We start from the raw sequence: 27,142 nt of genomic DNA, 5'->3' as shown, positions 1-27,142 counted from the left end.
AAACTCAGTAACTACATTTTGATAGCATAATTTGCAGTTGAGAAACATCTCTTGCAATACAGTACTTAGTTGCAATTAACACTGCTTCTCTCTGGTTATGAATTTGGTTTTCATATTATTGGTCAAAGAAAGTCAGACATCAAAAACTATTGACAAACTATTTCTGTTAAGGTACATCAAAAATGTATTATTTATACCTAATATAGGTATGTACCGTACTTGCTATTGAATTAATATTATACCACCAATGAAACCTATTACTGTTTACTGTGTAGGAACCTCTATATCTTGAAACCTGTTTATCATGAATTTTTTTCTCATTCCCATGAGATTCAAGATAGACATGTTCAAGTGTATATATTTATTTAATATATTTAGTATTTAGAAAATGTAAATATTGTAAATATGATCTTGAATTGTTCAGAGAAACTAATTTCTAATATTTAGAGAAGAAAAAACAAATATGTTTTAAAAATATTTTAAAACTGAAAAAAATTATAGTTTTTTTTAAATACTGTATTTCTGCACATGTAACAAATGTTCTTATATTCAAGTATAAGGGCATGCTCTTATAGATGGGGCAAAATTGGCAATATATTTCATAATGTACCTAAAAAACTCACTATAATCAATGGGATGATATTCATGCCAAATACTGTATAGTAGGACATAGAAATCACTGAGATCAGCATTAAACGCACATATAACGCTGATCTCAGTGATTTCTACATCCTACTAAAACTCACTATTTTTAAAAAACTGTTATAGTGTTGGAAGAATTTATTTTTAATTGAGATGAAGCATTAGTGATGTCTCTTCTACGTGGCTTATAGAATTGCATTTGTTCTCAAAATTTGATTGTGCAATTTTGATTAAACTTTGTCATTTTACATAATATGAGAAAATGTAATTAAAAATCAGAAATCTATTATTTTATTTTTGAGATACAAGGTGACTAGAATAAATATATGAAATTTTTAAAAATTCCTTTTTATGTCAGCAGTGGCATCACTGTCATAGTAATGACAAATGATCATTGTAGATGACCCATGAAACAATATTATTGACTTGATAATGCTTTGATTCAATTCTTAGTTCATGTTCAGACAGAAAACAAACTGTGCCTAGTAATGATTACCACGAAGATGTCACTGAATAACTACTGTATCAGTACATTTACATTTAATTTACATTCATAGTGCAGTATAGTGCTCTTATATGTGAGATGTGCTCTTATATGTGAGATATGCACTTACAAGCAAAGCTGGACATATGTTTCAAAAATTCAAAACAAACAATTTTCACATATAAGAGCATGCTCTTATTTCCACATAAATAAGAGCATGCTCTTATTTATGTGGAAATACAGTCAATTGAGAAACATATTGTCAAACTGCTCTACTGATTCTGTAGGAATAATCAATTATTTGTTATAAAAATAAATTTATAATATATTAGAATAAAAGGTTCATAAAATAAAATCAAAACAGGGAAAATATTTTAATGAATCAAAGATCATTTATCAGTAACAGTGAGAAGGCAATTAAAAAAAAAATTATGTTCCTAAGAATTTGATTTAAGAAAAGAGATATTTACTATGTTGCAACAAGCATAAAATGAGCATATTCACAACTTGACATCATGTGAATACATTAATTTTAACTTTGTAACATCTTATCTATTTAATTCAATTGAAATCTTTAACCTAGATAGTATCCTAATGGTGCATTGCATAAATGAGGATTTGAACATGCCAGTCCTGGACTTTGTGCAGGCAATAAATATGAATGAAAGCATTTTAAAGTCAAAATTCAAAATAAGGCTTACTATACCTAATATGAACAAAGTATATTTATTAGTTAAAGACCAAATATGTACAATCAAGAAATAAAGTTAGAGATAAATTTGCAAAAATATAATAAAGATAATTTATCAAAATACAAAAACAAATATGTACAAAAACTTTTCCGACAATTGGGGACTTACAAATTAAATTACAGTAGAGCGTTGTTTATCCAAAAGTCAGTTATCCGAAAGAATTCCAGTCGGGAAATTTTAATTTTCACTAGTGCTGTGGTGCTGCAATCTTTGGCTATATCTTGGGCTACTCCAATATTTTTTTGTTGATGTGTGTTTTTTTAGCAGGCATCACTGGCACTTTTGTGTGGTGTTTTTCTCAGAACTGTGTGTCATGCTGAATCAAACGTTTTTGATACTAGATTAACTTCTAAAGTATAATTTTTTTGTTTTTATATTTTTCAATATATTTATTTTGTTTGTACAAAATAAAGAAATAATTTTTAATGATACAATAGCCATGATTATTATTTTAAAAAATTTACGTTAGGCTTAACATCGACGAAAATTCAATACGAAGCGACACACAACAGAGAAAAATTTCAACATGGGATAGGTTAATATATTTTTTGTACATAATCGGTTATCCGAAAAATAAGTTATCCGAACAACCCCAGTTCCCAACTGATTTGGATAAACGACGCTCTACTGTATAACTATCCCTTAGAACTATCTCCACAAAAACCAATAAGCAAAATATGAAAACATATCAAAAAATCACAATCAAATCTTACTAATTCACCTAACCAAATGAAGAAATGTCTATGTCATCACTGAAACTTAAAAACCTTTGGTCAACCTTGCTTGATGCTTAGCATCATCTCATTCAATTTTTCATTTCACCACCTTCTTATAGTGTGGTTGGGGTGACATTACAACGTCACATGCATATGCCCACTTAACCCTATTTACATACTTAATTGTTAACATTTCATTCATTCTAGTAGTCTGCCTTTTTAATTCATGTCATTGCCCTTACAATTAATTTTATAATTTTTTATTGTGTTTTCAATGACAATTTGGATGGGAGATCACTCTTTTAATTTATTGTGGCAGCCTTCCCTGAGATGTCGTTTCTGGGTTCGATAGGTCATGACTGCTGGTGTCATGGGTCACCAGCAGTCATCATAGTAAGATGAGTTAGTTTTTGAATTTTTGCCTGGGTGAGGTGTGGTAGTCTATCTTTAACAAAATAAAATGCCCAAAATAAATAAATAATGAACTAAAAAAATAATCTCCAAACAAAACAGAACGAGTTGGAATTGACTCCTTACCCCTTTCATTGTGACATTTAAACTTTGCTGCTTTTTCTATATGCCTTGTTAAACAATCTCTCATTTATCTAAAAATACTCTATTGCCATACTTCAAACAAAATGTATTTTTAGTCCTTCATAAGCAGTAGAAGATTTTCCATCAGGCTCACTAGGCCTGGCCTAGGAGTACAAGAGTTTGGATACGCAAACATTCAAAATATGGATAAAATAATGAAAATATAATTTTATGTAGAAACAATTCATAAAGGAATTAATGCAAATTTAAGGCTTAAGTATGGACAAAATAAAACATATCAGTAAAATAGATTAATATATGAATATATTTTGCATGAACAGACTGGAAGTAGGTTACTAATGATGGGTTTTCAATAGCAGTGCCCTTTGCTCTTTCAATATTTAAAAATCTGTAAAAGTACAATTATTACAGAATTAAAATTATAAAATAGAATCAGTCGGTGCAAAAAGGGTACTATTAATTTGGGGGGTGTCTACATATTGTAAGTCTAGGGACACTATACTTCTAAATGCACTATTATTCACAATTAAATTCTAGTATATCTGCAATTAGACAATAAGTTAAATTCAACTGATCTTTCATAAATTATAAATTTTTTCATTATAAGTTATAAAAATGTACCTTTTATAATATTTTTCTTTTGTCATTTTCTAAGAAGGGCATTTTTCATGCTTGTATAACTAATTTTCATTTATATCTAAATATTTTTACAGAATTAGTCTCTAACTAAAATTTTACAAAAAGTTCTTAATGGATAAAAAAAGCCTCCATACTATGCAACAAAAACTTTTTCTATACTTCCATACTTTTTAATTTCTAGAATGAAACAATTCTTTATAGACCTGTATTTAAGAAATATGCAAACTTTTAACTGTAAAGTTTCAAATAGCTGTTTAGTTAACTAAAAATTAATGTTCAATTTAATTAAATTTTTACAATATTAGTCTCTGATGACTAATATTGACATGCATTTGGGAATATATTTTTTATGAAATTTTATATAGAAATGTTCAATAACTGCATCTTATGATGCAGTGGTTGAATAATTAATCTATATAAAAGTGTGATAGATAGGCTAAACTAACTGCATCATAAGATGCAGTTTAGTATATCTATCACACTTTTCTGAACAAGATTTTATCATCAGTTTATTAATAGAAGATTTCTATTTTATTTACAATAAATGTGAGCATGGAATTTGAAAGGCAGTTCTCTCCTTTGTTATCTTGAAGTTATCCATAAAATTACAGCTAAGTTTTTACTATAATTTTTTCAAATAAACTGATTTTAAAGATTTATTAAATGAAACAGAATAGAAAGTGTTATTTCATATTATGTGATTGTTTTTAAATTATGTGTGTCATCGCTATATACTGAAATTTCAGCATGTGGTTACAAGATATATATTCATTATGTAATGAAATTAGGGCAATCACTAAATCAAACACACAATTGCATTGAGTATTATACTTAAGTTAATTAATTTAGTTTAATATCACTCTCACAGAGAATTCAACAATATAATCTATGTTATCACAGGAAACAAAATCTCAATTACACAAAAAACCCTGCAACCTTAAACTTGCTGAATTCACTAAGGTCAATTGTTCAGTCTGTGATAATATATTTATATTAAATTTTCCAACAACGTACAGTACTATAAATAAATAATTTTTACTCATATTTTAAACATAAAATATAAAAATATAGATAGAAATTAAGAAAACATCAAATAATATAATATATTGAAAACAGAGGAGATTAAAAAGTCTAATTGATAAGAAATACAATTTTTTTCCTAGAAAAATTCAAATGGATAGTGTAGTGATTATCACTAATTGCATGTTAATATTGTCATTATATATATATAGACACACATATATGATTGTCATGTATCAAGTTTCATTGTAGATTTTTTCGTGATACGTATCACATCTTGTGGTGTAGGGGTGCATGCCAGTGATTGGCCCCTTAGCACTGACATGTGGTACTACATCATGTCTATGGCGGGATGTATAAATGGAGGGGTCATGTGTAGTAAAGTTCTTTTTTTCTCCTGGACCTTATCCCAATCGGCACCAGGAGAAGTTATTGGGTGTGCTATGGAAGAAGGAAAGTAGAACAATAGACCCTAACACATTAAGGGGACTGAGAGCTGAAACTGAGTGAATCAAAAGAAAAAGGGAATCTGACTGCATCGGTACGGAGACTGTATTAATCAGAAGAGTAGTGTTGATTTGTAGAAAGGCATCAAGGATAATAATTGGTAGGTGCAATTATTTCCTGTTACAGTGTTTCAGACACATATAAGGAATTCTGGAATGTTAAGTAATCCTATTCTAAGGAAAGAGAGAGGACCACATGGAAGCGGTATTAGCCCTGCACATAAGGAAGGGACATCGAGAAGAGGAGTCAGCCATCGCCATCCGTGTAAATAGATTTTAGTAGTTCTAATTTAGTAATTTCTTACTGTCGTGTCATGTGATTTAGTGTAGATTGTAACATCAAAGTTTATTCTGTTTGCGAAAGTTCTTTGTATTGTGCTAGAATGGAGAGCAGTTTGCCCATCAGCCAATTAGTAAATGTAATTGTCCCTCAGAAATATATCCTTTCCATATCAATCTTGTTCTGTGTCTGATTTATTTATGTACAGCCCTTCTCTATCATCTTACCCCACCTTCAAACTGTTGTACTCCAATATACCTCAGAACTACAATAGAAAGACAATTATGAAGTTGCATTCTTTGTTTAATCATCTAATGAAATAGTAGTACAGTACAGTAATACCCCGAACTTACGCGATAGGTGGGACCGAGCGATAACCGCGTAAGTCGGGGTATAATTTCACAATTTGTGTAAAATCCAAGTCGGATGTATATAAGCTAATAAATGTTCTCGTTAATCTTACCGCGTCTTTTGATTCGTTCACGGTTGCAAGAAATCACCATATAGAGTCTCTCAAGTCTCCGTAGATATAACAAACACAGAAATAGCTACAATTTATTTTGTGTTATTTATGTGTTGATTTAGCACAACACATCCGAACACGTAAGCTGAACAATAATGTGGGAGGAGTGAGTAATCAAGAGTTGCGTGGCGCTCAAACAAAAGACGAATCGACAAGATTTGAAAATCGCGTAACTCCGGGGTAGCGTAAGTCGGGGTAGCGTAAGTTGAGGTATTACTGTACAGTAGACCCCCCTATAACACGGGTTCCTATAGTTCAGATTCCTATATGACAGCGAAAAAATTGCAACAGTATCCGTACAAACATGGTAAAAAAACTCCTATAATAAGGTAAACCGTCATCAGGCAGCCAAACTACTTTCCACCGTCCAGTTCCACGCTACGGAGAGTTTAGGCGAGTAAGTTGAGTTTACTATCGTCTGTACAGTATGTAAATTAGGTACTGTAAGTCTAATACAGCACTAATTTTATACATTTCTTGTGAAAGAAACATTTCTTATTCAACGCCCATAAAAATTATTTATATTAATGATGTCTCCAAAGTTCAACAAAGTTTTTGCAGAAAAATAACTTATCAGAAATCGCGACCACTGTTTGGTGCGCTGCTCTGCGATGAAAACAAGCTTAAGCAATGGCAACGTCAAATGGTGCACACTCGGTAAGTAATCCTACAATTTTTTGTTTATAGCATAGTTTATACGGATTATTCCCAAAAAAATACACGTATTTTGGAAATGTTGAGTCAAATTAGTCTAGGAATCGATTAATTTTATGGAAGAAACCTTTCAAACAGCTGTAGTTCGTAAAGTGCATATGTGCCGGGCTGTGATTGGCAAGGACTCGTACAAAATGGATTCATAAAGAACGGAACGTATCTACTATGTTATAGGGGGGTCGAATGTACTGGGTATCCAATAAACAATTACTTTTTTGACGAGATTATGTCTTGTCTATAAAATCGTGCTTTTGTCAATGGCTAGACACTTTAGAAGTATGAAGGAGTACATATCAGGAGTTGCAATTTGGCACCCAAATCATGCACACATAGAAAAAAACCAGACTTGTAGGTAGTCAGGGAACCAAGAATCGAGTCAAAATAAAATACAAAATGCTGACACTGTTTCTACAAACAGGCACTAGTGCGAAATTTGCGCATGTGTTGCTTGTTGGGAATTTTGAAATGTGAACATTGCAAAATTGAATTCTGACAAATGTGTGACACACGTTATGTATGTATTCTCTTGCTCTTGTTGTTTTGAAGGATGGCAAAATGACAAGAGCAACATTGGGCAATTTGCATACAAATATCTTCCTGCTTATCATAGCCAAGAACAAGCCCATGACAACACAACCCGTTGTAACCACAAAGGCAACAAAGCTCGCCATAATCTACACCAGGACCCCGAGTATCAGTGTTGGCTTTTCCTCATTGGTTTGTGCTCATTTTTCTCTTTTCCTTAGAAAATGGTGCACAGTCGAGCCCTGAGTCTCCAAGACAGTCTTGTCCCAAAAATGGCCTTGCCGTTTTACTTGTTTATATATCATTTTTTCATAAATTATTTTTCTGCTCAATAATAAAAAAACTTTTATATAAATTTAATAATAAAAAAAATTATACTTCATAATAGTTTAATACAATATTTAAAAATTTCAATAGTAATATAAAATTATTACCTGTTTCAACTGATTTTCTAGTTTAGCTAATTTATCTTGTCTATGTTTTAATTTTTTCTCTAAATCTTTCACAACTTGTTCCTTTTCTGATAACTGTTTTCTTAATGTATCTAATTCAGCTGTATCTTGAGGTGCTTTGCCTTGCTGCTGACTTTGTAATTTTTGAATATCTGCCTAAGTATTAAAATTTTAAGTAAAATGAGAAAATTTTCAACCTTATTTTCTGAATATCTAAAATTAAATAAAAATATTTAAACTACAGAAGACTCCTGTAATGTTATATTCATATTAGGTGAGATCAACTAATTAATAGATTTTTACTATGCTTTATATTTATTATTATTAACTGAAAATTTAATTTAATTTTGTTTTAAAAAGTGTAACTGTACCAAAAGATAATAAAAAACTGAATTTATAAATTTTAAGACTGTTCTATAATTAAAAAAATTTTTTCGACAAATATTATATCCTATAGTAATTTAAAATATCTAAATAAATTATAATTTTCAATCAAACATGCAGTTTATTTATTGTAAATTTGAGCTGAGCTAGTATATATTGTTTATTTAAATTTCTTTTTATAAAACTACCATCTCAACTATTTAAATGTATAAATTAAAATAAATGAAGTAATTTATTTTCAGATTTAGGTAAAGAGATAAGTGCAGATAATTCAAACAGCAAATAACAAATGTCACTATTTGTAAAAATAATTATAAGTTACCAAATAATTCAATACGATGTTTTAAGTAAAATGCTACAAGTTTTACATGTATGATAATATAGATAATATAATATAATTAATAATATTCTACATAAATATATAATTAACACTTTAAAATAATTAACATATTTTTATATTTTAAAATCATTTAATAACACGCACATTTATTTAAATCAAATTTAAAATACTTCATGCATTTTAAAAATATAAAAATTAAAATACAAAATATAATTTATAATAATACAAAATACATAAGAATAGAACTGATTGAAAAAATCCAATCAAATGAAAATACATAAATTATAATCATTCATAGTATACACATCAAATTCATTTAAAACAAAATATATAAATAAGAATCTGATAATCAAATAATATAAAGGGATAACGTATAAAAAAATAAAATAATGACCAATTCAGAAGGAGATAACTGAGAAAAAAACTGAATCCATGGAGCATTTAGTTCACTGACCTCCCTTTTTTCCAATTCTTGAATTAACATTTCTAATTGTCCTTGGAATCTCTCTCTCTCTATAGAAAAATTCTTGGCTTCTTCTTGAGCCTTTTGTAATTGCTTCTTTACTTGCTGTGCTTCTTTAACCATTTTTTCAGTTTCTAGTTTCTGTTTTTCTAATTCTTTTTGTAATTTCTCAACTTCTTTTTCTAGTTTATCTTTTCCATTTTTATCAGCTGCTTTTGCCTTATGCTGTGCTTTTAATTGTTTATTTTGTTCTTTTACTTTTTGAACTTCAGCCTTTGATTCTTCTAAATGTCGTTGAAGACTATTAAGTTCTTCCATGGATTTACTCAATTCAGTTCTTAGAACTTCATTTTCAACTTCAGTTTTTTGAAGTTGGTCTTCCATATTTTTTAGAACTTTATTCATTTGCTCTAATTCCTTTTGTGAACGACTTAATTCTTCTTGAGATGTTTCTTGAACTTCATGTGTTTTTTTAATATTAGTATGCATATTTTCTAATTCTTCCTGATAAATCTGTAATTCTTGTTTTAGTTTATCTCTTTCTTCATTTGTTTTTGATAATTCTTTTTGGCTACTTTCTAATTGTTTCTTTAGCTTCTTAATTTCTCCATTTAATTTTTCTTGGCTAGACTTAGCAGATTTAGTATCCTCTTGACTCTTTGCAATATATGTTTCAGCATCTTCTAAATCTTGTTTCAGTTTTTCAACTTCCATATGTAAGCGACTATTATCAGATAGAGTTCTCTGTAATTCTGCTTCAGATTTACTCAGAAGCTGTTTGACTCTGTCAATTTCTCCTGTTATTCTTTGAACATCATCAGCTGCTTGTTGATTATTTGATTGAATATTATTTAATTGAGAATGAGCTTCTGCAAGTGAAGTTTGCAAATTAGTTACTTCTGCTAATAAAGTTCCTCTTTCCTCCTGTAATTTTTTCAATTCTGCTTGATTTGTTTCTAGTTTTTGTTTCAATTTTTCTAGTTCTTTAGTTGTTCGATCCATTTCTTTTTTATGTTTCTCTTCTACTTTAGCATGCTTCTTTGCTTTTGTTTGGAATGTTTCTAATTCTTTACCAAGAATATCTATTTCTTCTTTTTGTTGATTATTTAATTTATTAAGTTGTTGTAAGTCAATTTTAGTAGATTCATATTTTTCTTTAAATGTTTCTAATTCAACATGCAATCTTTCTACTTCTGCAGCATGTTTACGTAACACTTCTATATCTTCTTGTTGCTGCATTTTGCTTTCAAGAATATTCTGTAATTCTAATTTGGTTGATTCATAATGCTCTTTCACAGTTGTCAATTCTTTCTTCAATTTATCAGCCTCAGAACTTTTAACTTTTAAATTATCTAATTCAGACTGTTGCTGATGTTTTATTTCCAGTAAATTTTGAAAATCAATTTTAATAGATTGATATTCATTATTTAAATGTTCTAATTCCTTGTGTAATTTACTTACTTCTGATTTATGCTTTTCAACTTCAATTTTATATTTCCTTAAGTTTTCTATTTCAGATTCTTGCTTATCCCTTGTGTCAAGTACATGCTCTAAATCTGATTTAACTGAATTGTACTCTAATGTTAAATCTGATAATTTTTTCCTAAGTTTTTCCATTTCATCCTTATGTTGCTTAACCTCTGTTTTATTATTCTTCAAACTTTCAATTTCTAATTGTTGCATTTGTTTTAGATCTAATAAACTTTGAAGTTCAGATTGAGTAGTATTATATTTCTCTGTTATACCATTCAATTCAGCTCGTAATTTTTGAATTTCTGATTTATGTTTTTCAACTTCAGTTTTACTTTCTTTTAAGTTTTCTATTTCAGACTGTTGCTGATGTTTAACATCCAATAAATGTTGAAGATCTTCCTTAGTACTTTTATATTCTTCTGTAATTTTCTGAAGTTCAGCACGTAACTTTTGTGTTTCTTCTTTATGTTTTTGTATTTCACTTTTGTTCTCTCTAAGAGATTCAAGTTCTGCTTGCTGCCTATGTTTAGCTTCAAGTAAATGTTGCAGATCATCTCTAGTAGATTTATATTCTTCTTGAATATGTTTTAATTCATTACGAAGTTTTTCAACTTCATCTTTATGTTTTTTTAAGTCCTCAATCTCAAGTTGTTGTTTTTCTTTAATATCCAAAACATTTTGCAATTCTATCTTGGTATTTTCATATTTATCTCTTATTTTTTCAATTTCAATATTTAATCTTTCAACTTCAGCTGCATGTCTTTTATGTTCTTCTTGCGTAATTCCCTTTTCAGAATATAGCTTATCTAAGTCATTTTGTAAAGAAGCAATTTCAGAGGCCATTTTTTCTTTCAAACCTGTCAATCTTTCTATTTCTAATTGAGATTTATTATACTTATCTTGAATTTTTTCAATATCGATTTTAATCCTATCAATTTCAATTTGTGACTTTTCTTGAAGAGTTTGATACTTGCTTGCTTGAATCTGATATCTTTCCAATTCTGACTGCAGATTTTCTTTTTCAGTTTGAAATCTATCCTTTTCTACTTGTGTCCTGCGTAATTCTGATTGGGATTTATCTAACTTTTCATAAATTTTTTCAAGGTCTGAATGCATTCTAGTTAACTCTTCTTGATTTTTTTCTTCATTTGTACGTGTTTTTCCAATTTGTGCTTGGGTTCTATCTAATTCTATTGATAATCGATCTACTTCTGCCTGAAATCCTTCTCTCTCAGACTGTAGTTTTCTAAGCTCTATTTGAGTCTTCTCATGCCTACTTCTCAAAACTTCAAGTTCCATCTGACAGCGTTCTAACTCAGTTTTTAATTTTTCTTCTGATTCTTTACTTTTAGAAAGTTGTACACTAGTACGTGTATAAAGTTCTTGAATTCCTTCATAATTATCTATAGACTTCCTATGTTCTTCTTTTGTTTTATTTGTTATTAATTGAGATTTTTCTAACTCAACAGTAACACGATCAACTTCTGCTTGTGCTTGATCTAATTTCATTTGTAGTCTTGTAATTTCTGATTGTGATCTATCAATTTTTTCTAATAATTTTTCATGTTCTACCCGAGATAATTCTTTATCTTCTTGTGACTTTAATAACTGACTTTGCAGTTTTTCTTGTTTTTCTTTTAGTAATTTCAACTCTGTTTGAGATGAATCTCTGTCAACATGGAACTTATCTAATTGACTCTGTGTTTTTTCCCATCTGTCCTTAATAACTTCAAACTCTGCTTGAGCATTTTCTTTTTCTTTTAATGATTTATTTAATTGTGCCTGTAGTAAATCAATTCGTTCTTGCATTTTTTCCATATCAGAATGAGTACTATCTTTTTCTTTTTGAATTCTATGAAGTTGTAATTGTATTCTATCATATTTCTCTTGAATTTTATCAACTTCATATTGGGTAGTATCTTTCTCTTTCTGTAATTTTAAAATCTGACTTTGTGCCTGACTAATCTGTGTTTGGAAACTTTCAACATCACCTTGAGCTCTTTCCCGTTCTGACTGCATTCTTCGAATTTCAGCATTAGCTTTGTCTAATTTTTCTTGTATTCTATCTGATTCAATCTGAGCATTGTCCAACGACGTTTGAGTTTTCTCCTGCAATGTTTGACTCTTGATTAGAGCTGTCTGAAGACGTTCCACTTCATTTTTAAGCTTTTCAGATTCAGAAATTGATGAATCTCTCTCAGATTGTGCTCTTGCAGCTGCTGCTTGTACACGATCATATTCTTCTTGAAGACCTTCTTTCTCTGCTTGTGAATTTTCTAATTTTGCTTTCAGTCGATAAATTTCACCTTGAGATCTTTCAACTTTTTCCTGTAATTGTTCTAATTCTCCACGTGAACGATCTTGTTCAGCCTGATTCATGCGTAATTCAGCTTGTGCTCGTCTTAATTCAGACTGTACTCTTTCTAATCTTTCTTGAAGACGTTCTACTTCTTCAGATTGATATAAGTGGCTTTTACCTAAAGAACTTTGAGACCTATCTAAATCAGATTTTATTCTATCAACTTGTTCTTTTAATCGTTCATTCTCTAAAGATAAACGAGAATTTTCACTTCTATCCCTTTCCCATTCATTTTGTATTTTATATGTTTCACTTTGTAATTTTTCTAGCTCTGCTCTAACCTGACCTAATTCTGATTGAGAATTTTCTAATTTCACCTCCATTCGATCCTTCTCTCCTGCTGATTTTTCCAATCTCATCTGCAACTTTTCCATTTCACTTTCGAGGGCGTGCATCTTCATCTTGTATTCGGCAATTTCTCTTTCATGCAGATCTCTTTCTTCATTTCGTTCTTGCTCTGCACGATCCCTTTGATCTCTTAACTGGGATATCTGCTTCTCTTTGTCACTGATTGCCTCTTCCAAGCTGGAGAGCGCACCCTCGGAGGATGAGTGATGGGCTTGCATAGCACTCAAGCGAGCTCTTGCCATATCAACTTGATTGTCTTTTTCTTTCAATAAATCTTCCATATTTTCAATCTAAAATCAAAAAAGTTAATTTTAAATTATAATTTATGATAATAAAATTTTATGAAAAGTTTCTACATTCAATATTTTTTACATTAATAAGCAATTAAAATTAATATTGCTTATTAATGTAAAAAATATCATTGAATGTTAAAAGTACATAACAAAATAAGTTTAATATAACACAAACTAAAGAGCATTAAGAATATATATATATATGTTTTTTAAATAAAAATTGCATTATATTATAATCTTAAATAATATAATTAATAATTATTAAATGAAAAACTAAAGAATGATTAAAACAAACAAGAAAGAATCTTCCTTACTTCTTTCCAACAATAATTTTTATTACAATGTTTTCAGCCTCATTTAGGGACCTGCTTCAGGCTTTAAACTACATCAAACAAAAAAAAACTGAGTGTTCCAAAATGTAATGTTCTATTGTTTAAAATGATGCTTTTTTTTTTAAATATTAAGACACAAGCAAAAAATTAAACAGAATTCAAAAACAAAAATAAAAATTATACAAGGAAATAAATGAAATTAATTAAAACAGATATGCTACCAAACACAACTAAAACAAACAATATTGTGCATTTTGATATAATAAAGTATGCATACTTTATTACATCAAATGCTCACTAACACATTGAGCAAGGGCTGTAACAAATCTTTTTTTTATTAAATTATAACAGTGTTCTTTTAATCTTTGAGTTAATGATCTATTTGTGGAACCAATGTATGCTAATCTTCTATTAAATCTATTGTCTACCACAGGGCTCTGCTAATGTTTATATTATCCTTTGTGAGATCCAGGATGTTAAGGATAGTAAAATCCATTTTTAAAAAATTTTTTTATTTAACATCCGTCACAATTGTTAGAAAACATTGCACTGAACACGGATTGAATAACAGCTTTACTATCAACAAACAGATGAGCATCTTAACAGTTGGTTGCAAAATGATAACATCCAATTGTGAAAGGAGAGGAAAGTGATACTATTACATCAATGAAAGTCATCACCAAACTGCACCTGCAAAAGCACCATTCATTTCTAAACAACTGACAATCACATGATTGACTTTCCCAGGCTAAATGCATAAAAGAACAAGACAACAACAATTCCGGGCGGTCGTCCTAAGGAAAGGTGTTTGTCCCCATAAAGTAGTGTTCATCTTCACATAAAAGTGTTCAATACACCTGCCATATCCAGTGGATATTGACGGACATATCAAGACGCCTCATAGAACAGACCTCTTCCTCACCATTATCATCGATGACTCACCACATGAAAAGGGAAAACATCGACCTCCATAAGGATTAGAGGTATTTTGTTAAAAATGTGTAAACTCTCTCTCCACATTTGAGAAATTAGGACTGCCCACGTGGCATAAGACATAGAATAGTCACATCGTGGTTGTATGATCTAATATCTTTAGTTTATCGCCATATTTTAATCCTTTTGTTTGTATCCTTATGTATATCTTAGATTTAGAATATATTAAACTTTTATTTGTTTCATTAAACCTGTCTACCTGTCTATTGCTTGGAACCGGGACACCTTATTGACTTTCCCACCGTGCTCCCCACTTGTTCGATTTGAAGATCCTCCTATTTAAAGCCATCCAGTGACCCTGTGAGCGAGTTCTACCAACTTAATGATCAGAGGGCTCAGACCCTCACCCATATTCTCACACCTTGCTATTTGTCAGTAATCAGGATGTCAGTAATCAGGATGTCACCATCATGAGATGAGACCAAAATTATAAGAAGGATATATGATGACCAGAAGTTAAGAACCCTACAAACACTTTAAATTTTCTGTGCTAAAATCAAAAGAGAATTTATTACTAATAAAGAAAATGAGACTTTGTCCCTAGTCTGGCAGTCGCTAATTGACAACCCCCTTCAGTCAGGCAACATCAACAATTATACTTAAAGCAGTTGATTGAATAACTATGCATACTTTATTACATCAAATGCACAATATTATTTGTTTTAGTCTTGTTTGGTAACATATCTGTTTTACTTAATTTCATTTATTTTCTTGTAAAATTTTTATTTTTGTTTTTGAATTCTGTTTAATTTCTTGTTTGCTTTTTAATATTTAAAAAGTAAGCATCATTTTAAATAAAACCTTTAACATCCAGTAACAAAATTTAATGAAACTTGATGAATGTTAAAGGTTTTGTTGTTGTGCTTTATAGTTCATTCCAGTTATTGAGAAGAAGGAAATTTGATCATTTTAAATAATAGAACATTACAGTTTGGAACACTCAGTTTTCTGTTTGATGTAGTTTAAAGCCTGAAGCAGGTCCCTAAATGAGGCTGAAAACATTTGTGTTGTAATAAAAATTATTGCTGGAAAGAAGTAAGAAAATTTATTTGTTGTTTGTTATAAGGATGTTCCAGCTTCTGAGGAATCTTTACTTAAAATATGAATATATAAACTACTAAATACATATTAAACTTTTGTTTTGTTTTTTATTTATTGCTATAGTATTTTGAAAACATCAAATTTACTTATATATTTGTGAAATTGAGAATGTGAAATACAGTAGTCCTGATTATCCAAGATAATGTGGACCAATGGTACTGTACTTCAGATAATCAAGAATTTAGATAACAACAAATGATTGGTAAATTATTAAATAAACTGGATTTGACTGCATTAATAACATGCAAGATACAGGAATCCCCACTAATGAGTACCTCATTAATGCAAACTCCTTGTTAGGGCAAACTGATTCTTTGCTCCCTGGCTGGCATTAAGGGACTTTCTTGACACCCCCTTAATATGATATCCCTAGTAACTCATAGTGCAAAGTGAAAATTGAGACTCCAGCATTCTATTGACAAAATAATATGAAGAAAAGAGAATGAAAAAATTCACCCAAAAACTTCTTTGGCTCCTTAACCCTCTGTAATGCTGCTTCACTGCCAAGCCTCTTAACACCTGATGTTCCAGTAAGATTGCCCAAGATTACGTGCAAAGAGGACAGAAAAAGTGTGTGTCAAGAGCTGAAACTGCAGGTATATGAAACTGTTCATATATGTGCTAACTATTTGCATTTTAGGCAAACAGTTCATCTTTCCTACCTCTGTTTGCCCTGTAGCCCTTACTCCATAAATATTTCAAGTGTTTATAATAATTTCCATGACTGTTTTTCTTTTAATGTTCCTCAGTTTTAAATGAGAACTATACTTCCCATCATACTTAAAAACTACACTATCATCCAGTCAGTGGTATTGGCGGGCAGGATGCATGATACTGTGGTGTCTATTGCTATGATAAAAGAATATGCGAAACAACAAACTGAAGAGATGGGAGTTGATTTCAAGGTGTCCAACAACTGGCTTTATTGCTTTCAGAATTGAAATGTGATAGTTTTGCTAACAATCTATAAAGAAGAAAATGCTCTTGATAAGGAGAAAGCAGAAACATAGCTAGAACATTTCAAGTCCATTGCCAGAGAATATTCATCAAGCAGTATCTTTAATTGTGATGAGACAAGACTTTTCTTTAACTGCAAGCCAAACAGATCCCTCTATTTCAAAAGGAAAAAACTTGCCATGGAGAAAAGAAATCAAAACAGAGTGTGACCATTTTGCTGACTTGCAATGCAGATGAAAGTGAAAAGTCAACACTGCTTGTTTTTGGCAAGTATGATAAACTATGCTGTTTGAAGCATGTTTCACACTCGCCCTGCAAGTACATAGCTAGTAAAAACAAGTGGATGACTGCTGTGATCTTTTGTGAGTGGTTGCTGTGCTTAGAGAGGAAAATGTGTCAACTGAAGCTAAAGATCATGCTGAATTTTTGAAGGCTGTTGCCCTCATCATGTAAATAAAGGACTGAATTTCATCAAGGTTGTAGCTGTTGGATTGCAGCACTATTTTGAGTTTCAAGACTGCTAAATGCAAGAGACTGATACTACAAAGGTGTGGAAAAAATTAAGAAATGGACTACCTTGGATTGCATAAGTTATGTTGTGGTGGCATGAGATTCAGTAGCACTCCAAGTGATAGCAAACTGCTTTAAAAAAGTTCTTGTTGAAGTGGGGAAAAAAATGCTGCTGAAGAGGAAATGTGCCTTGAAGAATCTGAAGAAATATTCTAAAAAGGGAAAAACTATGCTCTAGTGAAAAACCTTAGAATAATTCTCCAGTTATGTCTGAGTTAAATTAATGAGTTTGTTGCAAGAAGTGATGATACTGCTGTGGAAGAAGGGGCCAGAGGAACCTGCAATGAATTTGGGGAAGAAGTTTCCAATGAAGGAGCAAAGGTGACTCTCCCTTCATGCTCTCAAGCCATGGCAGCAGTTGGAATGCTCAATGCCATATTTTCTAATGAGAACACGAATTATAATCTCACTAAGTCATTTGATTACATTTGTAATTATGTAAGTGGTAGCTATAAATGTGAGAAGAAACAAACTACCATTGATAATTTCTTTACAAAACTGTAGGCCTAACAGAATAAGAATACCATAATGTAATTTTAATTGTTAACTTGGACTGTAAATCAGATCAATTTATTCTCAGATATTAAACAGAAAAGCCAATTATTCTGAATACTGTAATATGAGTATAATTAATTTCTTGTTTCAGATCTACAATGGAAAAAAATGGAGTTTTAAACGCAATACCCCTTTAAAGAGAACTCTGTTAATGCGAACTCAGCTATACTTGTTTGTTCCTCTTCTGATTTGCATTAACAGGGGATTCCTGTATACTGAATTCCATTTTTAGGTTAGACCAACTTATTAAACCTAATAACTTTTAAATTATACAATAAAACATTTTAATTCTATTTAAAATTATTTATTAAAGCAAATATAAATTTATAATTACAATTAAAATGTCTTTAATTCTTTATAAATTCATATTTTCATAAGAATTCATGAAGTAAATTACTGTATTATGTTCTCTCATCTTTGTTGACAAAATACTCCTGAATATACTTCACTTCCTGAATATACTGAATACACTTCAGATAATGCAGAATCTCATTTAAACATGTCTTGATTAATTGGGACTCTACTGTATAACATATATCAATCCAAAAATTGACACTTCAAAAGGTAAAAAAAAAAAAAATCATTCTAACTACACTTGCATAACACAAGTTTAATTAAAATTTAGAAATGATTTATTAAAAACTTAAATATTTATTTATTTTATTTATTTAGACATAGTGGGAAAACCCATGATGCGGGGAATACATACAACAATACACAAACTACAGTAATTACAATTCATGAATTAATACAGAGAACAAAAAGCAGAATATACATAAATAAAATACAAATTATACGAAAAAAAAAAAAACTTAAATACAGTATTTACATTATCAATTTATTTATAAACTTTGGTATGATTACTAAAAGACTACACTGATCATTTTACATACAAGAAACATGACATTAATTTCCTAATTAATTAAAATTCCTAACTTTATATTTACGTTGTAGATTTGCAAATCTATTGATTATTTAGTTTATTATGTTATTTTACATTATTTAAAAAGCATAAATTTTAAATTTCTAAATTATAGACTAGAATTTTTATTTTTCTTAGAATTTTATATACAGTACTCTCTCTCCCACATCTGGTCTAATCATTTCAGGACTGATCAAAGGCAACAAAAATTTTTTTGAAAATATTGTATCTTTTCATACTGCAGTGTGTACAGTATAATTAAAAATTTTTTTTTATTAAGTTTGCATTAAAGTTTGTATAAGGCCAGGAACACACATGTGTAAAATTCGGCATAAAATCTAGCATAAAACAGAAAGCAGAAGCATAAAAATTTTTCTGAAATTTTGGCTGAAACATAACTGAAAAAAGAGTAGAGCATGTCTCTACTTTTTACGCAGTAAAATTTTTATGCCAAAATTCCTCCAATAAAGAGAAGTCTTTTTATTGGAGTGACGTAAAAGTAGACACATGGTTTTTATTCTAACAATGGTGACAATGAGAGTTAACCCTACAATTGTGACAATCTCAAAAAGACAAAAATAAATTAAATAGAGGAGTTTATTGGATCCGTTCAACCACATCAGTGTCATGTATAAAGACACTATATTTAAACAATGTTTATGGATGGCTATAGGTGCTAAATTTCAAATAGCAGGTAGGTCTAGTAGAATTGATATATAGACCTAGTATTTAGATCACATGTTCTTTATTTGAATTCAGAATACAAGTCTATTAATTTAAATTTTCTATATTATAGCAGATGAAACAGAGAAAAACTGGAAGGTACAAAGGGATAGATATATGAGAGAAAAAAATTAATAAAATATAGTGCTGTTTGTGACAGTGGCGTTTCCTATTCGGCCAGAATTTTTACGTGTGTATTCTGCCATAAAAGCGTAAAACAGAAACTGAACTGAAAGCTGATTTCTGATTCAGTTTTCTGCCACACAATTTTATGCATGTGTGTTCCTGGCCTAAGAGCATAATGCATCAAACACTGATGATTTGATAATGAAGAGGCATTGGCATGTGTATCAGCTTATCAGTGAATTGAGAAGAGCAAAACAAACAACACAATACTTTCAAAATTAGTTGTAATTTTCAAAAATAAGCCTCAAAATCAAAATAAACATTTTTAGACATACATTAGGCACAAATGTTGCAATCTTATTTAAAAATTATAACATTCCTTTATCTGGATTTTTCTTACATCCAGATCACTCTTGCCCATATTAGTTCAGATATGAGAGAGTCTATTGTATTACTAAATTTCACATAAAATTTTTAGATAAGATTTTATATGTATATATTTGATATATTTTCATAATATAATAAATAATAATAAAAAATTTAACCTTTCTTTGCAAAACATTAATTTTTCTATCCTTGATGTCCATATGATCTCTCAGTTCCTGTATTTCCTGAGTAAGACGATTCCTATCTTGAGATGAAGTCATTGTTTGTTGTTGTTTTTTCTCAATTAATTTATTTTTTTCCTCTAATCGTTGTCTCAGTTCTTCCACCTATTTTAACCACAAAAATATTATTATTAATAAATTAGTTTTTATATAAGTTATTTGTTTTATGTGTGCAAAGACAATTAAAAAAAAAATGTATTTGATTAAAATAAAAATAATACTTGCATCAGCTTGTAACATATTATAATGTTCTTCCTTTGCACATAATGATTCTTTTAAAACTGCTATATGCCTCTGATAATCATGATGCTGTTCTTCTAATGTTTTCATCTTTGCTCCCATTGCCAAAATTTCTTGATCTCTTTTATTCAATTCCATTCTTAGTTCATCCATCTGAAAAACTTTTGTGCATTAACTTTTTATAAAATCAATGATATATTTGTTAGTCCAAGACATAAGTATTGTTCTACTATCTTTTTTTTTTTTACTATATTTTAGACAAAGTTTTTCTTCGGTAACAAATTTTAAGATTAATTTTTTTTGTTTAATTTGCAATTATAATTCTAAATTAATGTATATAAATAAATAAATAAATAAATAATATATATATACATATTTTATTCATTTATTTATATAGTTTCCCTATTTAAAATAACAATTAGATAGTTGAAAAAATAGAAACCCGTGAGTGACCAGAAATACTAATAGTATACAAAAGGAGGCAAAACTTAAACTTTAAAATCAATTTTCCAACCCTGTTAAAAAAACAATAGGAATCAATAAAAACCAATAAAAATTTCTGTTGTACATATACATCATAACCCAGGGTTGGTTTTGGACTGTTAGCTGCCTGCATGTTTCAGATATTTTGCCACCCCTATCAACACTGGTTGCAAGTAAATTCATAATCTAACTCAACCCTTGGTAGCCTACTGGTATGTTTTATGAGTTTCATATAGTTGACAGGGGTAAAAAATCCATAAAAATTTTTGATATATAATTATTTTAAATTCATTCAAATAGCAATTCAAATCAAATTCATTCAATTAAGCTGCCTTTCGTCAAAGTTATATTTTAGCACCACCATAAAATAGAATTTATAAATTAAAATGAAATTAATTTAAAGAAATTTTTCTTATTTAGTATATAAATACAATATAAATTTATATGTATCTATATATAAAAATTAATTTAAATATGAATATTTTATAATGTTCATGTGCATCTCTTTCTTTATTTAAATTTTCTTTTGGTTGCATTAACAATTAAAACAATGGTATAAGTATTGCTTTAAGATTAACAGTATGGAAATAAAAGCCCATTCACAATGAAAATTAAGCATAAACATAAAACCCTGTACTATACCTATGTTATTTAATGCAACCACTTGCAATGAGTTACATAAGTGTAACCTTAAACTTAATCATAAGACATTAACATAAATAAAGCTTAGAGTTTGCAAACTTTAAAAGTTTACAAACTCTAAGTTTTTATGATTTTTATATGATTTAAAACAAGAAATAATTGTAGTGGTTATAGAATTCCCACTGATAAATTTTTCTCTGGTTCAATGGATGAATCCACCATTATCTGTTAATTGCACTTTTTAAGTTTTCTGATGCAAAACACCTAAATATATGCTTCGAAGTTATTTATATCCACAAACTGCACAGCTATATCATCAGTTGTCATGCAAACATCAATCTACTTCATTGCAGACCACTATATTAAAATTATATTTTAATTTTAATTTTTAAAGTACACTGTTGGCCACCTGTGCGCATGCATGGACTGCACACCTATCAGATCTGGCCCTCTCATGACAACATGTAGTGAGAATTGTAAGTTCAAGTTCCACCTTGGGCCAATTCTTTTTTCTAGAACCTTCTAAATTAATTATTAAATTTATCAAGATATAGCACCTAATGCCTATCTCTAGGCCAAATTACTTGAAATTTAATTAGTAGTTAGTAGAATTTGTGGCTGTCAGCCATGTTGTAGTTTGTATGTAGTTCATAATTCCTTATTTCATTCCTATTTTTCTATTTTCTTTCTATTGTCTTTGAGAACTTTCCATATTGACCATTAATACTTCAGGGGGAGGATTACCCCTTCTCAGAACCAAGGGTGAAACAAAGAAGTAGGGTATTAGTGCTTCCCCGAATTTGTAGAAACAGACAAAAGAAAATATAGCCCGAGGCGAGAAGAAAGGAGAGAGGGGAACACGTTTTGGCTGGACCTAGAAAGGAACAGATATACAGAGTAGTGAGGGAGACTCAAAAAGAAGGAGGTAGGAAAAAGATGGCAGGTATAGGAAAGGATTGCCAAGATTAAAGAGGAGAAAGCACGACGGACTAGAGAGAACTGAAAGAATCGCAGACCCTCGAGAATGAATTGCTGAATCAGTAAAGGAGAATAAAAGGCCACGATTGTGAAAGGGCACTTCCCCTAAGATATCAATTTATCAACGTGGGCCTGGGTACTCTCTATCTATTTCTCTATACTTTCTATACTTTCCTAAGACTAATTGTTTCCTTATTATATTAGTTTTAAGTTAGACATAAGATTACTTTTTAATAGTTTTTAGATAAGTTGATTATCAAGGTTTTATGTTATGCGCTCATGTATTATATACTTGTATGAGAATAGGAGGCAACACAATTCCCTGTGAGCAGTGACGTAGTGAACATAACTAGCGCCCTGAGCAGGACGCTTTATTGGCACCCCCTCCCTCCTCCAGAAACACATACAGTTTGTCTTGGAGACCATTTGGGCGCCACTTGTAGAGAGGAGCCAAGTGCATGATACACCCCCTTGCTACGCTACTGCCTCTGAGGATAATAGGGTGAAGGAACCTGTTAAGTTGGGATCTCTGTAACAAAATAAGAAAAAAGAACTATGTTCGGAGAGCATTAAAGGAATATTCAATCATACACGTTTTTTATTCCTGTGTTACTATTTGTAACATTTATTTGCGGACTTACAAATCTCTTGTTACAAACAACCACACATTAATGCAGCCCAATATAATCAGGCAATTGTTTAGCTTTAATATATTTATATTTTTATAGAATGGAAAATAAAAGTAAAACTTTTAATATAGCAACCTTTATATAGCATTAAATTTAAACTTATATCTTTGCTTCATCGTATGTTTGCAATTATCCCATTCTAAAATATCAAGTTCATAAAATTAGAACTTAATTTGAAGCAGTATCTTAAAAATTAATGCTGTAAGTTGTCTTTTTGACAAAATTATAGTCAATTTTATAGATGAAAATTTATTTTTAAAACAGATTAGAATCATTAATATATTATAACGTTATGTATTTTATTTTCATTTAAATCAGTGTTTCTCAATGGGGGCGTTTTTCCATGTTGAGGGGGCGATTTGTAACAATTTATATTTTGAGGGGCAAAAAACAATTTTCTGGGTGATATAGTAAAACATTATATTAAGAATAATTAGATATTTTATTCGTTATATCATACAATAATTAAACAAATAACATTATACTAGTCACTAGTCTATTCAATNGGCCTCAGGGCTTCTTAATGTCCCTTTTGTCTTCTCCCCTTTGTCCTTGGACAAAGGTCGTCCCCCACCCACAGAAAAGGAATAGGTTAGAAAGTTCTAGAAACACGTTAAAGACAAAGGAATTTAGGAGAAAATAAAATTTATATCTACCCCTATTTACAAAAACATGGCGTACCGCCACAGTGGCATGAGATTCAGTAGCACTCCAAGTGATAGCAAACTGCTTTAAAAAAGTTCTTGTTGAAGTGGGGAAAAAATGCTGCTAAAGAGGAAATGTGCCTTGAAGAATCTGAAGAAATATTCTAAAAAGGGAAAAACTATGCTCTAGTGAAAAACCTTAGAATAATTCTCCAGTTATGTCTGAGTTAAATTAATGAGTTTGTTGCAAGAAGTGATGATACTGCTGTGGAAGAAGGGACCAGAGGAACCTGCAATGAATTTGGGGAAGAAGTTTCCAATGAAGGAGAAAAGGTGACTCTCCCTTCATGCTCTCAAGCCATGGCAGCAGTTGGAATGCTCAATGCCATATTTTCTAATGAGAACACGAATTATAATCTCACTAAGTCATTTGATTACATTTGTAATTATGTAAGTGGTAGCTATAAATGTGAGAAGAAACAAACTACCATTGATAATTTCTTTACAAAACTGTAGGCCTAACAGAATAAGAATACCATAATGTAATTTTAATTGTTAACTTGGACTGTAAATCAGATCAATTTATTCTCAGATATTAAACAGAAAAGCCAATTATTCTGAATACTGTAATATGAGTATAATTAATTTCTTGTTTCAGATCTACAATGGAAAAAAATGGATTTTTAAACGCAATACCCCTTTAAAGAGAACTCTGTTAATGCGAACTCAGCTATACTTGTTTGTTCCTCTTCTGATTTGCATTAACAGGGGATTCCTGTATACTGAATTCCATTTTTAGGTTAGACCAACTTATTAAACCTAATAACTTTTAAATTATACAATAAAACATTTTAATTCTATTTAAAATTATTTATTAAAGCAAATATAAATTTATAATTACAATTAAAATGTCTTTAATTCTTTATAAATTCATATTTTCATAAGAATTCATGAAGTAAATTACTGTATTATGTTCTCTCATCTTTGTTGACAAAATACTCCTGAATATACTTCACTTCCTGAATATACTGAATACACTTCAGATAATGCAGAATCTCATTTAAACATGTCTTGATTAATTGGGACTCTACTGTATAACATATATCAATCCAAAAATTGACACTTCAAAAGGTAAAAAAAAAAAAAATCATTCTAACTACACTTGCATAACACAAGTTTAATTAAAATTTAGAAATGATTTATTAAAAACTTAAATATTTATTTATTTTATTTATTTAGACATACTGGGAAAACCCATGATGCGGGGAATACATACAACAATACACAAACTACAGTAATTACAATTCATGAATTAATACAGAGAACAAAAAGCAGAATATACATAAATAAAATACAAATTATACGAAAAAAAAAAAAACTTAAATACAGTATTTACATTATCAATTTATTTATAAACTTTGGTATGATTACTAAAAGACTACATTGATCATTTTACATACAAGAAACATGACATTAATTTCCTAATTAATTAAAATTCCTAACTTTATATTTACGTTGTAGATTTGCAAATCTATTGATTATTTAGTTTATTATGTTATTTTACATTATTTAAAAAGCATAAATTTTAAATTTCTAAATTATAGACTAGAATTTTTATTTTTCTTAGAATTTTATATACAGTACTCTCTCTCCCACATCTGGTCTAATCATTTCAGGACTGATCAAAGGCAACAAAAATTTTTTTGAAAATATTGTATCTTTTCATACTGCAGTGTGTACAGTATAATTAAAAATTTTTTTTTATTAAGTTTGCATTAAAGTTTGTATAAGGCCAGGAACACACATGTGTAAAATTCGGCATAAAATCTAGCATAAAACAGAAAGCAGAAGCATAAAAATTTTTCTGAAATTTTGGCTGAAACATAACTGAAAAAAGAGTAGAGCATGTCTCTACTTTTTACGCAGTAAAATTTTTATGCCAAAATTCCTCCAATAAAGAGAAGTCTTTTTATTGGAGTGACGTAAAAGTAGACACATGGTTTTTATTCTAACAATGGTGACAATGAGAGTTAACCCTACAATTGTGACAATCTCAAAAAGACAAAAATAAATTAAATAGAGGAGTTTATTGGATCCGTTCAACCACATCAGTGTCATGTATAAAGACACTATATTTAAACAATGTTTATGGATGGCTATAGGTGCTAAATTTCAAATAGCAGGTAGGTCTAGTAGAATTGATATATAGACCTAGTATTTAGATCACATGTTCTTTTTTGAATTCAGAATACAAGTCTATTAATTTAAATTTTCTATATTATAGCAGATGAAATGGAGAAAAACTGGAAGGTACAAAGGGATAGATATATGAGAGAAAAAAATTAATAAAATATAGTGCTGTTTGTGACAGTGGCGTTTCCTATTCGGCCAGAATTTTTACGTGTGTATTCTGCCATAAAAGCGTAAAACAGAAACTGAACTGAAAGCTGATTTCTGATTCAGTTTTCTGCCACACAATTTTATGCATGTGTGTTCCTGGCCTAAGAGCATAATGCATCAAACACTGATGATTTGATAATGAAGAGGCATTGGCATGTGTATCAGCTTATCAGTGAATTGAGAAGAGCAAAACAAACAACACAATACTTTCAAAATTAGTTGTAATTTTCAAAAATAAGCCTCAAAATCAAAATAAACATTTTTAGACATACATCAGGCACAAATGTTGCAATCTTATTTAAAAATTATCACATTCCTTTGTGGCTACACGCCATAATTGTATAGTTATAGTTTATATTTTTATTAAATATATTTCCCTTTGTCTTCATTTCTATTGTCTTTCTTTCTGGAAGTTTCTCCCTACTTTTGTTTAACGGTGTAACAGCAGGTGACCCCTGTGTAACAAAGGGGAAGGTGTGTAACCCTCAGGGTATAACGGGGTCCAAGAGTTCATTCTAGAGGTAGTAGAGGACAGGAAAAGACATGTGAAGAAGGCTCTTGGGTTGTTGAACCGAGTGGAGACTAAACGGACTTTTCGAGGAGAAAAGAATACGGAGGCTATCGAAAACTGAAAAGGAGGTTTTCGTGCGTTTTAAAGTGTATAGTGAAGACCAAGAAAACTTCCACAGGGAAGGAATTATCTTTCGCCGT

The 27,142-nt window shown here is 30.0% G+C and overlaps 1 protein-coding gene across 5 annotated transcripts in view; it reads right to left on the bottom strand.

The window, feature by feature from the left end:
- The window catches only part of LOC111617999 (centrosome-associated protein CEP250-like), a 222,207-nt gene that overhangs the window by 19,243 nt on the left and 175,822 nt on the right, over positions 1-27,142 (bottom strand). For all 5 annotated transcript variants that reach the window (XR_002755510.1, XM_023359412.1, XM_023359410.1 and 2 more), the window contains 4 exons: positions 20,581-20,748; positions 20,293-20,460; positions 8,987-13,465; positions 7,791-7,964 (listed from right to left, as the gene is read on the bottom strand). Coding sequence is in view for 4 of the 5 variants with exons in the window: in XM_023359412.1 (XP_023215180.1) it covers positions 7,791-7,964; positions 8,987-13,465; positions 20,293-20,460; positions 20,581-20,748 (4,989 nt within the window). In the remaining variant the exon portion in view is untranslated. The remainder of the gene's footprint in view (positions 1-7,790; positions 7,965-8,986; positions 13,466-20,292; positions 20,461-20,580; positions 20,749-27,142) is intronic.

This window comes from Centruroides sculpturatus, unplaced genomic scaffold (genome assembly GCF_000671375.1).
Source record: "Centruroides sculpturatus isolate CEXI.00-Female unplaced genomic scaffold, Cexi_2.0 scaffold36, whole genome shotgun sequence".
NCBI classification, from domain to species: Eukaryota; Metazoa; Arthropoda; class Arachnida; order Scorpiones; family Buthidae; genus Centruroides; species Centruroides sculpturatus.
The sequence above is the reverse complement of the archived record's forward strand: the minus strand, read 5'-3'. Positions and strand labels throughout refer to the sequence as shown.